Source organism: Anarhichas minor, unplaced genomic scaffold (assembly GCF_050575085.1).
Source record: "Anarhichas minor isolate MPS153535 unplaced genomic scaffold, ASM5057508v1 ptg000007l, whole genome shotgun sequence".
NCBI classification, from domain to species: domain Eukaryota; kingdom Metazoa; phylum Chordata; class Actinopteri; order Perciformes; family Anarhichadidae; genus Anarhichas; species Anarhichas minor.
In genome coordinates this window covers 18,014,324-18,025,395 of record NW_027466453.1, presented here as the reverse complement: position 1 = coordinate 18,025,395, position 11,072 = coordinate 18,014,324, and the positions used below count along the sequence as shown (strand labels likewise).

At 45.8% G+C, this 11,072-nt stretch overlaps 1 protein-coding gene across 5 annotated transcripts; it reads right to left on the bottom strand.

Annotated features, from left to right (window-relative positions):
• Positions 1-2,203: 2,203 nt before the first annotated feature.
• raver1 (ribonucleoprotein, PTB-binding 1) lies at positions 2,204-10,813 on the bottom strand. 5 transcript variants are annotated; one of them, XM_076086349.1, is made up of 15 exons: positions 10,413-10,813; positions 9,372-9,438; positions 8,144-8,613; positions 6,757-6,948; positions 6,531-6,651; positions 6,356-6,456; positions 6,144-6,215; positions 5,674-5,746; positions 5,136-5,350; positions 4,976-5,057; positions 4,719-4,861; positions 4,493-4,564; positions 4,269-4,403; positions 4,043-4,108; positions 2,204-3,934 (listed from the first exon to the last, which is right to left on the bottom strand). In XM_076086349.1, the coding sequence occupies exons 1-15, from the start codon at positions 10,737-10,739 to the stop codon at positions 3,788-3,790; spliced, it is 2,283 nt and encodes a 760-aa protein (XP_075942464.1). In that variant the 5' UTR covers positions 10,740-10,813; the 3' UTR covers positions 2,204-3,787. The 5 variants fall into 5 exon arrangements, with proteins under 5 accessions (XP_075942464.1, XP_075942465.1, XP_075942466.1 ...); XM_076086350.1 differs by having other exon boundaries at positions 5,674-5,743; XM_076086351.1 differs by having other exon boundaries at positions 5,674-5,743; positions 6,180-6,215.
• Between the last annotated feature and the right edge of the window lie 259 nt (positions 10,814-11,072).

Sequence of the window (11,072 nt, the reverse complement as noted above, 5' to 3'; positions counted from 1 at the left end):
ATGTTTCCCTTTCAGCACACGCACACACACACACACACACACACACAGTAATCTATAACTCTCCCTTCATTTGTGTGTTTGTAATAGCTGATAAATGAGGCTGCAGTGATCTGCCTTCAGAGCTCTTCCTCCTTCAGAGCTGCATTCGGGAGAATCGCAGGTTTCAGCAGCATTCACCAGCAACTGTGCAGGGTGACTGTGTGGGTGGAAATATGAAAGGCAGAAATCTAAATGTGTCTGACACAGCGTCCACCGAGCCGCGGTGGATCCCTCTGAGAACTCTGGGTAGCCTGGCTGCAGGTATGAGAACATAATTCAAGGGTGCCTGAAGCATTGCAGACAAATATTACAGAAATAACCCCAGCGGCTAGTCATAAAAACAAAAACAAAACATTAATATAATGCCAGAAGGTCTAAACAACAACCCCATCATTTCTTCAGTGTTCTTATTTCCATCGTCCGTTACAGATTGATGAGATATTCTCTGTTAGATTTATTTCTTAAGTGACTCCACAGACTCAAGCACAAAGAAAAACGTCACAAACAACATATCCACATTGAGGAAGGGGAGTTTTATGACCAATGTACTGCAGTCGTGTTTTTGCCCATCGGGGGGGCTCCATCAGCTCGAGGGTCAGCGGATCCACAAGAACAGCAGCTAATCAAAACCTTTCATCCTGATGGCGGCTGAGAGGAAGAGGAGCTCTCTTCACTGCCTCTTGCCCCCCCGAGCACCTCAGTCTGATGGGCTCAGTGTTGCCACGCCACCGATCACCTGAAGCTCAATCCGACATTATACCTCAACAGAAGACACCGGGTCCCAAAGAAGTTTTAATTAAATCTGAACGTCATCATACTCAGTCTTATCAGAGCGAAGTGTATTACAGCTTGACACATCCCTCACTGTTTGCTTTTCTTCAGCTGCCTGTTATTATCAGCCTTCAGAGATGATAACTGACTGAGACTGTTTGTTAAATTATTCATTCAGGGAGCACAATTCATCCTCTCAGCAATAACGTGTTTAACATTCATACACATTCACAGCAGCACCGCTCTGATAGAGCGAACCGATAACATGATATAGCTGGAGTACACAGGAAGGGTCAAAGGTAATCCAGTTATTAGGCATTATGTACATCGTGGAACACTAACACAACTGTCGTTTGAAGTAATAACTACATTTTGGGCAACAAAAGAAGAGATCTCGCTGCACCCATTTAAGAACCCGTCTGCACAAAACACATTTGTTTTATGTTCGGTCGCTAGTCCAATAAAGCAAAACATCAGCTGGTTGTGTATGTAGTCAGTTCGGGTTCATTGCTTCCATAATCGGGCAACAAGATCAGTATGATGTGCCTCTTCCTTTAGCTCAAAAGCACATTAAACCATATGTAGAACATTTTTAGTGCATTACAAATTTAAGGTTGTGTTTCTCAAATATTTTTGTTACTTTCATGATAGCAGCAAAGTTGATTTATACTTTTCCTCGCTGAAAGATGACATATTAAACGACGGCAAGCCTTTTTACTGTTGATCAAACTGTTACACTATGCAAGTGTTAAATAGTTCCTCTTTGAATCGATCACAATAATTTAAAGGGACAGTGTAGGATTTAGTGACATCTAGCGGTGAGGCTGCAGATCGCAACCAACTGAACAACCCTCCTCTCACTCTTTCCTTACCAAGCATGTCGGAGAACTATGGTGGCCTTAATGTGACCAAAAAAGCGTCAAAGCATGCTCTGTCTAGAGCCAGTGTTTAGTTTGTCCTTTCTGGGCTACTGTAGAAATATGGCTGACTAAGTGAAGAGGACCTGCTCCCTATGTAGATATTAAGGGCTCATTTTAAAGTAAAGAAAACAACGATTGTTGTAAACAGTTATAAATATTCTATTTCTGCAAACAGTTTCCTCTAAAATCCTACAAACTGGTCCACTAAATCTTTGATAAAGGTTCTAATATTTAACAGAAGTAGCTGTTTTTGCATCCTGGGTTTAAATGCAGAAATTTAAATTATGCAAATCTGTTAAGTGTCACTGAACTCAGGTCTGAAGTTAGTTTGGTCCTAAATTAAGACTTTTAAAATAGTTGTGCTTTAAGAGCAAATAATGTGATCAACCAAATACAAGAGCATGCCACACAAAGTTAACTTAAAGATGCAGATGTCTTGAGATTGTTTCTTTGTAAATGATGAGTTCACAACATGAGTTTAAATAACATTTACTTGCTCACGTCACACACTCGCACGTACAGAGACAACCATGGAGGTACAGAGGAGAAGATGGCAGTTCACAATGAGTGATCATCATACAGCACGGCTGCATCTCTTGGTCCGTACACAACACGAGCCGTCGGCTGTGGCGTCACATCAGTTGTCCAAGCATACAGGCAAAAACACGAGGAGCAGCAAATCCATTCAAAACACCAGACCAGAGGCAGGTATGATTAAAGAAAACAAAAACGGTTTGGACTCAGGAAAAATGATCAAGCTCAACTATTTACACGGCAAATAACACAGAAACGGTAAATGTAGATGGAAGCCAACACAGGGCAGGATGAGATCACAGAGAACACCGTCACGGCTCAAGTGTAGCTGCATTTCCTAGCAGACGTCAGAGGTAATGGGTTTTCACAATCAAACTGTCAACCAGATAATAAGAAAAAAGAAAAATGTCACCGACCAATCACCTGCCACTAGTACTTCCCCAGACTCCAGAGATGGCACATGTCCACCACCCGACCCCCACCAGTCAGGTGAGGCGTTTGGACCTCAAGACATTCAAAAATTTAAACTTAGCAAACAGAACTCACAAAAACACAGAAAATATTCAACTCCTGAACATCTGAGTGAGAGGAGGCATTTTACAAAGAGGTGAGAACAGATTAGGATCGTGACCTCCAAGTGCATCACTTAACAACCAGTGTAGAAGAACCGCCTCCGCGAACAAGCTGGAGGGTGTGGATCAAAAGACAAACGACGTGGAAAAGGTAAGAGTGGTAGAAAGCTTCATGATACACAGCCAGGGACATACAGCCAGGGACATACAGCCAGGGACATACAGCCGTCATTGGTGGATGGAAAGCTGCATGTTAAGCAATGAGGAGAGGTCATACAGCTAAATTAACAACCCTGTGTAAAAGGGGGGGGGGGGGGGAGAGACACCAGAACACCATCTCAGTATACAAACTACCGAACTTTTTACATGAATTAGGAGGGCCATTTAAAAAAGTAGAGCCTTTAAAGTAAAGCTTGTTTTTAACACTATGCCTGAAGTTGTCGACAGCATCACTTTAGTGGGACGTCAAACATTATAAAAGCAGCCTATGGCTGCTATTGAAATGTGGCCAAACTATCCGTAGCTCTGCTGATACACCACTCAACACAGGAATAAAAAAAAATAAAAATAAAAAAAAAATAAAAAAAATAAAGGCTTAAGAGGAAATACTTCATCTGCTTATCAACCATTTTTTTCTCACTGTACAAGTTTTTCAACAGGAAATGAAAAGGGCAAATAAAATTAAAAAAAAAAAAAAAAGTAAAAACTTAATTTACCAACACACTAAAACCATATATACACACGACAGAAAAAAAATACAACCACCAAGAATTCCAATGGAGTGACAACTGTCCAGATAGCAACAGGCTGCGCTCCGCGGCACCCCCCAGGGGTCACTACCAGGAGTACACAGACCAATGCAAGGACCACCACGCCATGCAGTTCATTGGAAGAGACCAGAGGAGATGCCATTGTGTCCTGGCTGTTGGAAGGCTACTCATCCGGCTGCAGTTAGAATATACGCTTTCGCTTTAGGTAGGAGTCCGCGTAGTGACCACCGAGGCCCTGGGAGTGCTGGCCCACATAGCCGCCCTCGGGGCTCGGCTCCGGGGACGGGATCAGCCGGTTGAACAAACGCTTGTGGCTACCGATGGGAGTCTAAAAGAAGATTTATAAAATCAATAAAGAGCAGCTTGGTCGAAAAATGGATACAAAAATTAAGACCAACAATAAAAAAGGGCAAAGACATGAAAGTGTTTAAATTACCTTCACAGCATTCCCCAGGCCTGGTGGGTAGTTGGGGGTGTGGCTCACAGGAGGCATTCCCACAGCCTGAGGACGGACAAACAACCCTCAGTAACCTACACTTCTACTGAAGCACAACATTAACTATTGAACAGGGGCCTTTCCTTGGAACCCAATCCAACCATTATAGTTTGAAACCAAACCAGGTCATTTTAAAAAGAAATGGAGTCCAAAGCTTTAGGCTTACCCGGTTGAGATGGGTGGTAGCGAGGCCACCGTTACTGGAGGCCTCGGGCTCTGAGCTGAAGTAGGAGGACATGGGTTCACTGGGAGGGTAACTGTAGCTGGGGAAACGCTCACTGTAGTCGGGCTGACGAGAGAGCTGCAGAGACAAACTGTGTAACTATAGAGCAGCACAAGTGTGATCCAATAACATAAAAAAAAAAAAAAAAAAAAATATGCCCACACTACCTGCTGACCAAATCCTGCCAGGGATTCAGCACTAAGGTTCTCCTGCTGCTCATACAAGTGGGCCAGAGGATCCTGAGGAGAAACACCAGATGGGCATCAGACCAGTTCACATCATACAGGCTCCTGAATGAGCAGCCACTCACGACACTGCAGATTCATCTAGTGACGCAGCAGCTAGTCAGGTTAAATACATATATGGACAAAGCAGCGGAAACGTGGCGGTTACCTGGTGTAGAGGAGGATATTCTGGGCTGTAGGAATCCTGGTAGCGCAGGTTGTAGTTGGCCTGAATGCTCTGGTGTGTGTGCTGGTTGGACACATTACTTAGTGTGGGCCTCTTCCTGTAGGGGTGAGGTCTGCAGCTTCCTCCTGTAGTAGTGCAGATATGCTGAAATGTATTAACCCGATCTGATGCACCAAACAACAGACTGCCAAGTCAGAAAATCAGAACCCCAACGTGCAAACAGAAAAAAAGCATCTCACCTGAGGGGAAAACATTGTCGACACCGATGAAGGCACTCTGAGGATGGTTCCCATCTTTGGGAGGATCTCCCAGTAAGGATGCCTGACAGGAGGGGGAAAGGTGTCATTCTTACTATATACACTGGCAGAAAACATTATGGAAATGACTCAGGGCCCTCACCCCCTGCGCTGTGAGGCCATCTGCCCCCATCATGCCACCCATCAGGGGCATGGAGAGGCCCTGCAGAGCAGGAGAGGAAGTCTGGGGGAAGGAGCACATCGCTGTGGGAGACTCCTGCTCCCTCAGCGCTCTGCCAGACTCCTGCTCCCTCAGCGCTCTGCCAAGTTGCATTGGCTTTAGTGGGGCCAAGGGATCAAGACCCGGGACTACACCACCTAGAGGAAATAGATAGAGGCCCGATTGTAAATTACAAACCGATGTTTCACCTCTTGTTCACATAAAATCAGTGAGTCAGATTTGCAGTAAATCAGCAAAGTTCCTTTAACTCACATATGCAACCGAATCAAGTTAATATCAATATTTAAGCAGTATGGAATGCTACATAACATTAAGACTGATCTAGCGCCGTGACCAAAATATCTTGACCAACGTAAAGAGGAGAAACCGGGATTAACACAGATGTTTAGCATCATAGGCAAAGCAAAAACATGCAGTCTGTGGCTCGAGGAGCGACGGCTGGAGTCGGCGGATGCCAAACCTTGGGGCAGGTCTCCGAGCAGATGGACTCCCTGCTGGACAGCTAGAGGATTCTCCCCGATGAGTCCTGCCTGCTGGCCAAAGGAGAGAGCAGAGTTCAGTGTCACTAGAGGGTCACACTGCCTGGCTGCTACACTCCAGCGGTTAAGAAACGGCTGCACTACACCGGCACGCTTAGTCAGCACCGAGGATTACTCACCACGTATGAAATTATGTCCTTACAGAGTGGGTATTTACACTGTTCTGTGCACAATGGAGCACACCTACTACATCACTCAGCACCACTCAAAAGTACAGCCCACACAGAAACAAGTTTCCTAGCCAGAGCTTACCCACCCAGGCGTTGCGTTTTCTATCACAAAAAAAAACTAGTCTTAACCAGCACCTCACACAGCGATAGACACAGACACACACACACACACACACACACACACACACACACACACACAAACACACACCACCGTCACTCACACAAGGCACTAGAGGGTTTTCTTTATTGTGCAGCACCTGAGCCCACAGAAGATGATTTCCCAGAAAGGCTTGCTGATGGTGAAGAGGAGAGTGGAGGAAAAAAAAAAGGATGGATGAACACGAGAGGATGGATGAAAACAGGCGGGGCAGCAAAGGAGGCACATGTCTCAGAGAGAGAGAGAGAGAGAGAGGGGGCAGAAAGGCAGCAGTACCTGCTGGGCCTTGGCCTGGTTCTGAAGGAGCAGCTGCAGCAGGGCGGCGGAGAGGGCGGGGTTGGCCAGCAGGGGCATCGTAGGGGCTGCCCCGAGGAGGCCTGCACATAAAAGGGGACATCAGAACTAACCCTACAACAGAGGCATTAATTAAGAGCTAGTGAGGACTCCTCACCTTGTTTGGGTCCCTGTGACAGTGGGTTGAGGAGCATCTTGAGGGTGGCGGGGTTGTTGAGGCCTGTGAGAATCTGCATGGCTGTAGGGTCGGGGAGGAGACCTTTACCCCTGTTGACAGCCTTGAAGGGAGAGGACACAAGTCAGGCAATCGGCACAAGAGCTAACGGCTAACTCAACAGCAGCTACGGACATGTGGATGCAGGAAATCTTTCTGATTTACATACCATGGTTTGGGCAGCAATCAGAGCAGCCAACATGCTTCTTCCAGGAGGGCCGGGGGCACAGAAGGACACCCTGATGTGCGTCCCGCCCAGCAGCCTGCCGTCCGCGAGTCGCTGAGCGTCCTCGGCCATCTCAGCGGAGGCAAACTCCAACACGGTAAACCGCCGGAAACTCGCATCTTGTCCCTGAGCCAACTGTGGAGAGGAATAATTTAAAAAACGGACACGCAGTTAGCCAAAGTTCTGCTACTAAATACAAGAAGGACTGTCCCGAATACATTTTCTTTGGCTCCGGAGCTCCAGTAGTAATCAACAGCGAATATTTAAAGCTGTGATCGAGACGCTCAGTTTGGCTGCTGTATCTGCGCCTCTCTGCCCGGCTGCAGGCCTGTGCGTAGTGAGGCTGTGTTACCAGTCGACTAACACTTTTGTCCATTAATCAATTATTTGATTTAAAATTGACAGATCTGTAAAACTGAGTTTCTCTACAAAGAGTAACACAAAAGCAAGATTTTAACAGTTGTGTTTACTATAGATGTGAGCATACGTTTTGGGAAAAATGTCATCAGGGCTTGAAAAAGCATTAAAAAAAATAAAAAAAAAATAAAAAAAAAATAAAAAGTAAAGAGATCTTTTGTTGATGATCTCAATGCACATTAATGTTGGAAATACTCCCCAACACACCTGAAATGTACTTTTCTTGTTCATTTATAATTAAGTGACTTAAGCCATGTTCTAGCATGGACGGGTTCTCATATAGCAGCGTCACATTTAAGACTGTTTACTGTTACCGTTTTATTCCTGGTCAGAGGAGTTCCAGATCAAATCTAAAAACGTTGTTAACATAACCATCTGTTGAATCTTTACAACAAATACTCATTATATATTGAATTTCCTTTTCAGTCGCTACATGTGATCTCATGATTTAATACCTTCAGGTTTTATTAGCTCATAACCAGACCATCTAGTGAACACTAGAGCTGGTTCCTTAAATCATCACTACAATCCTAAAAAAACCTGGAACCAGCAGAAAAAGCACTACACTCGCTGTGCTAAAGAGGACCCCCCCCCCCCCTCCCTCCCTCTGGTTCCAGAAAAGCCTTCTGAATGACACCACCTGGGGGAGTCAGGTGGTCATCACCATGGAAACCAGCAATGCTCATCGCTATAGAAACTTTGCGTGGCCACAGGAAAGACAGGGGTAGAGGTGAAACGGTTCAGAAAGATCAAACATGATTCAACCCTTCAGAGGTGATCCTACAACTTCCAGATACACACAAACCATCAACACCACAAACCTGGTGGGGTTTTGGTATAAACCGGTGTTGTATTCATTATTCTTGCTGTAAAATGCATCCTTCTAAAATCGCAGTAATGTGGTGGATCTGACCTGGCAGAAGACGGGCGTATGGGTGTCAGCCAGGGCGTTGCGGAGGTCTTGGGCGGTCTGCAGGCTCGGGGGCAGGCGGTCAGCACACAGGCATTTAGAGTGCAGGAGCGGATACGTGAGGGAGCCCACCTCGGTCCAGTGGACGTACAGCATGCGGGAGCCCAGCTGCTTTCCCAACAGCTCCGACTTGGCCCGGGCAGCAGAGTCCTTCTTCATGTACTCCACGAAGCCGTAGCCCTTGGAGTGGCCCGTGGAGGCGCTGTACACCAGGAAGCAGCGCTCCAGGTTACCGAAGGGACGCACCAGCTCCTCGAACTGCTGCTGGGTGAAAGCGCGGGGCAGGTTGGCGATGCACAGCAGGGCGTCTGTCGGCTGCAGCTGCACGGAGATCTCCCGGTCCCGCAGCACATGCTGGTGGAAGTCTCTGATGGCACACTGCGCCTGTTCTCCATTGAGCAGTGTCACAAAGGCTGACGGGGGGGGGGGGGGCAGAGGAAGAGAGGCAATAAACACAATATGGTGTGAAATGAGGGAGTGACATTTGATAAGTCAGCGTTAAAGTCATGATGGGAAACCCTTTTAGATCACATCCCGATCATCGAGTAACTATTTAACAATATAAGTTCACCAAAACAATATTGATTTTTGTATGAAATTATCTTCTAAGCCCGCCCACTTTTTAGCAGACCAATCAAATGCAAAGGATTTGATTTAAAACCCTCTTGTAACTCATGCACAGCAGGTCTCGTGAAGGTAAACGTGGCAGTGACACCATTTTTCTTTTAGCTGGTCTGATGAAAGTCAATGCTGGTGGCACAATGTCAACACACACACCAGCTGTCTGTCAACGCAACATTTCCCCGAACAGACTACAATGTCTGTCACACCAATCAAAGGCGTTTTACCCGACTAACACATCTAAATATCACAACAGTATGGTAGATACCAGGCATATCCTCAAGTTAACATCTGGCTCTTGCAATTTTCTGGCCCATTATTATCTGCCACTATGCGGCCGTTTCTGTTTTAGCTTTTAATGTCAGTTATTTTTGTCAAATTGTCTGTTGAGACTTCTAATGGCATGCTGTAGCAAATAGTGAACAGCTCTAAATACAGTCAACCAACGTTATTTATGCGACTATCAAGTTTATAGATCATTTGTGAGATCTTTCACTCCTTTAAACTAGACATGTGATGTCTAACATGGTGGACAAGCAGTTAGACCAACCTGTGCCCTTGTATTTGTCAACAAAGCAGTACTTCAAGTCATAGTTGCCCAGCAGCTCATGGACCTCCTGTATATAGAGAAAGAAAAGCAAAATCATTACATTCAGACATTTAAATTATTACAGCACGCTAACCAGGGTATCCACATAAAACATCCGACTTGGCCATCATATAAATGTCTGCTTAATTGTATATTTTTGTCATCCCATGATTAACTCACTCATGTCCACTGGGCAACACGTTGCACCTGTGAGGGGTTGAGAGGTTAACAACCGACTCATTGTTGTTGGAGAGATTGCTCTGCGCTGCTTTTAACCATTCACAAGCGAAACGGCGACGGCGTCTAGCATTTTCCGAAACGTTTTTTGTCTGCACACCTTCCACCTTTTGTTGTACTGCAACTGACATCTCGAACTCCCACTGCCCCCCCTCCCCTCAGTGAACAATGGTACCGCCCGCAGGCCAACCGCTCCCCACGAGTCAGGCACGTTCCAAAAAAAAACAAAATGTGGCATCATGAGTAAAATCACTGGTCGTCGGTACAACGAAGGTTTACACAAAAAGACGGTCTGATGGAGAAAAAGTCCCGGTGCACCTGTTACCTTTAAGTAGGGAGTATAATCACCGACATACCGGCTTGTAAGCTTTAATAGTGAACAAATATCATGAATATTAAAGTTTTTAAATTGTTAGGCCGGACTGGCAGGTCATACAGGCCACAGATGACCATTATTGACAGTTAACGTTTTCTCACCACCTGGCAGTTATTATCCTAACAACACTAAACTAATTATAAACTATTCTAGTTATCTTCAGTGGTTGCCAGTTAACAGTGTGTTGCCTTTTAAATAAATTGCATTTTTAATAAAAGCAAAAATGTCGCATCAATCAAATTTAAAAAGACAGCTAACGAGTTAAATAGCTAGCAGGCTAACATAGGTAGCATGGCAAAGCATATTGGAGCTAGGCTAACGTTAGCCAAACGACCCCGTCAATCAATCATCCAATCATTAAAACTTTTAAATGTACTTTAGACTCGTACCTGGTTGCTGACGTCGGAGGGTAGATTCTTTATGATGATTTTTCTGCGGTTGTAAAACTCCCGGCGAGTTCTCTCCAAGCGGCTCTCGATCTCTTCGGGGCTCGGTGATGTCAGGTCCTCGTCGACCCTCCGCTGACACTCGCGGTCCGACGTCGAGTCCTCCTCGGCCGATTCGAGTTCGGGATACCGGCGGCGGTCTCCGGACATCCAGCTCTCGTGGTCCGCAGCGGGGTCGTAGTTATCGTGGAGAGACCGAGGGGCGAAACTGAGCCCGGTGTCTGTGCTCTCATCTCCGGCAGCTGTGCTAACAGACACGACGGCCGCCATCACTCTGTTTGGTGGAAGTTTTTATCGGTCTGGAGAACTCAGCCCCGATTTGAGCAGTTTAAACAATACATACATGGCCCCAGCGCCACTTCTCATTGGACGAGAGGGGGACGCATTCTCCATGACTACGACGTAACAGAGGGCGGGGGCGGGGCCACAAGTGCTCCATATAAACTGCTCAAAACTCAAGCTGGAAACAGACTCAATGATGCAGGAAGTCACTGGGGACCATATAACTAATTCAGGGACTCTTTACGAGAAACTTTTTCATTTACAATCACAATTTTATTTTGTCTAGGCTGGATCAGATACAAAGATTTGGACTGTAGATGT

Coding starts and splice junctions, on each gene's coding strand:
- raver1 (XM_076086349.1), bottom strand. CDS start 10,739: ATGGCGGCCGTCGTGTCTGTTAGCACAGCTGCCGGAGATGAGAGCACA. Junction 5,351..5,673: donor GCTCGGAGACCTGCCCCAAG/GTTTGGCATCCG, acceptor TATTTCCTCTAG/GTGGTGTAGTCCCGGGTCTT. Junction 3,935..4,042: donor GCCTGGGGAATGCTGTGAAG/GTAATTTAAACA, acceptor ATCTTCTTTTAG/ACTCCCATCGGTAGCCACAA.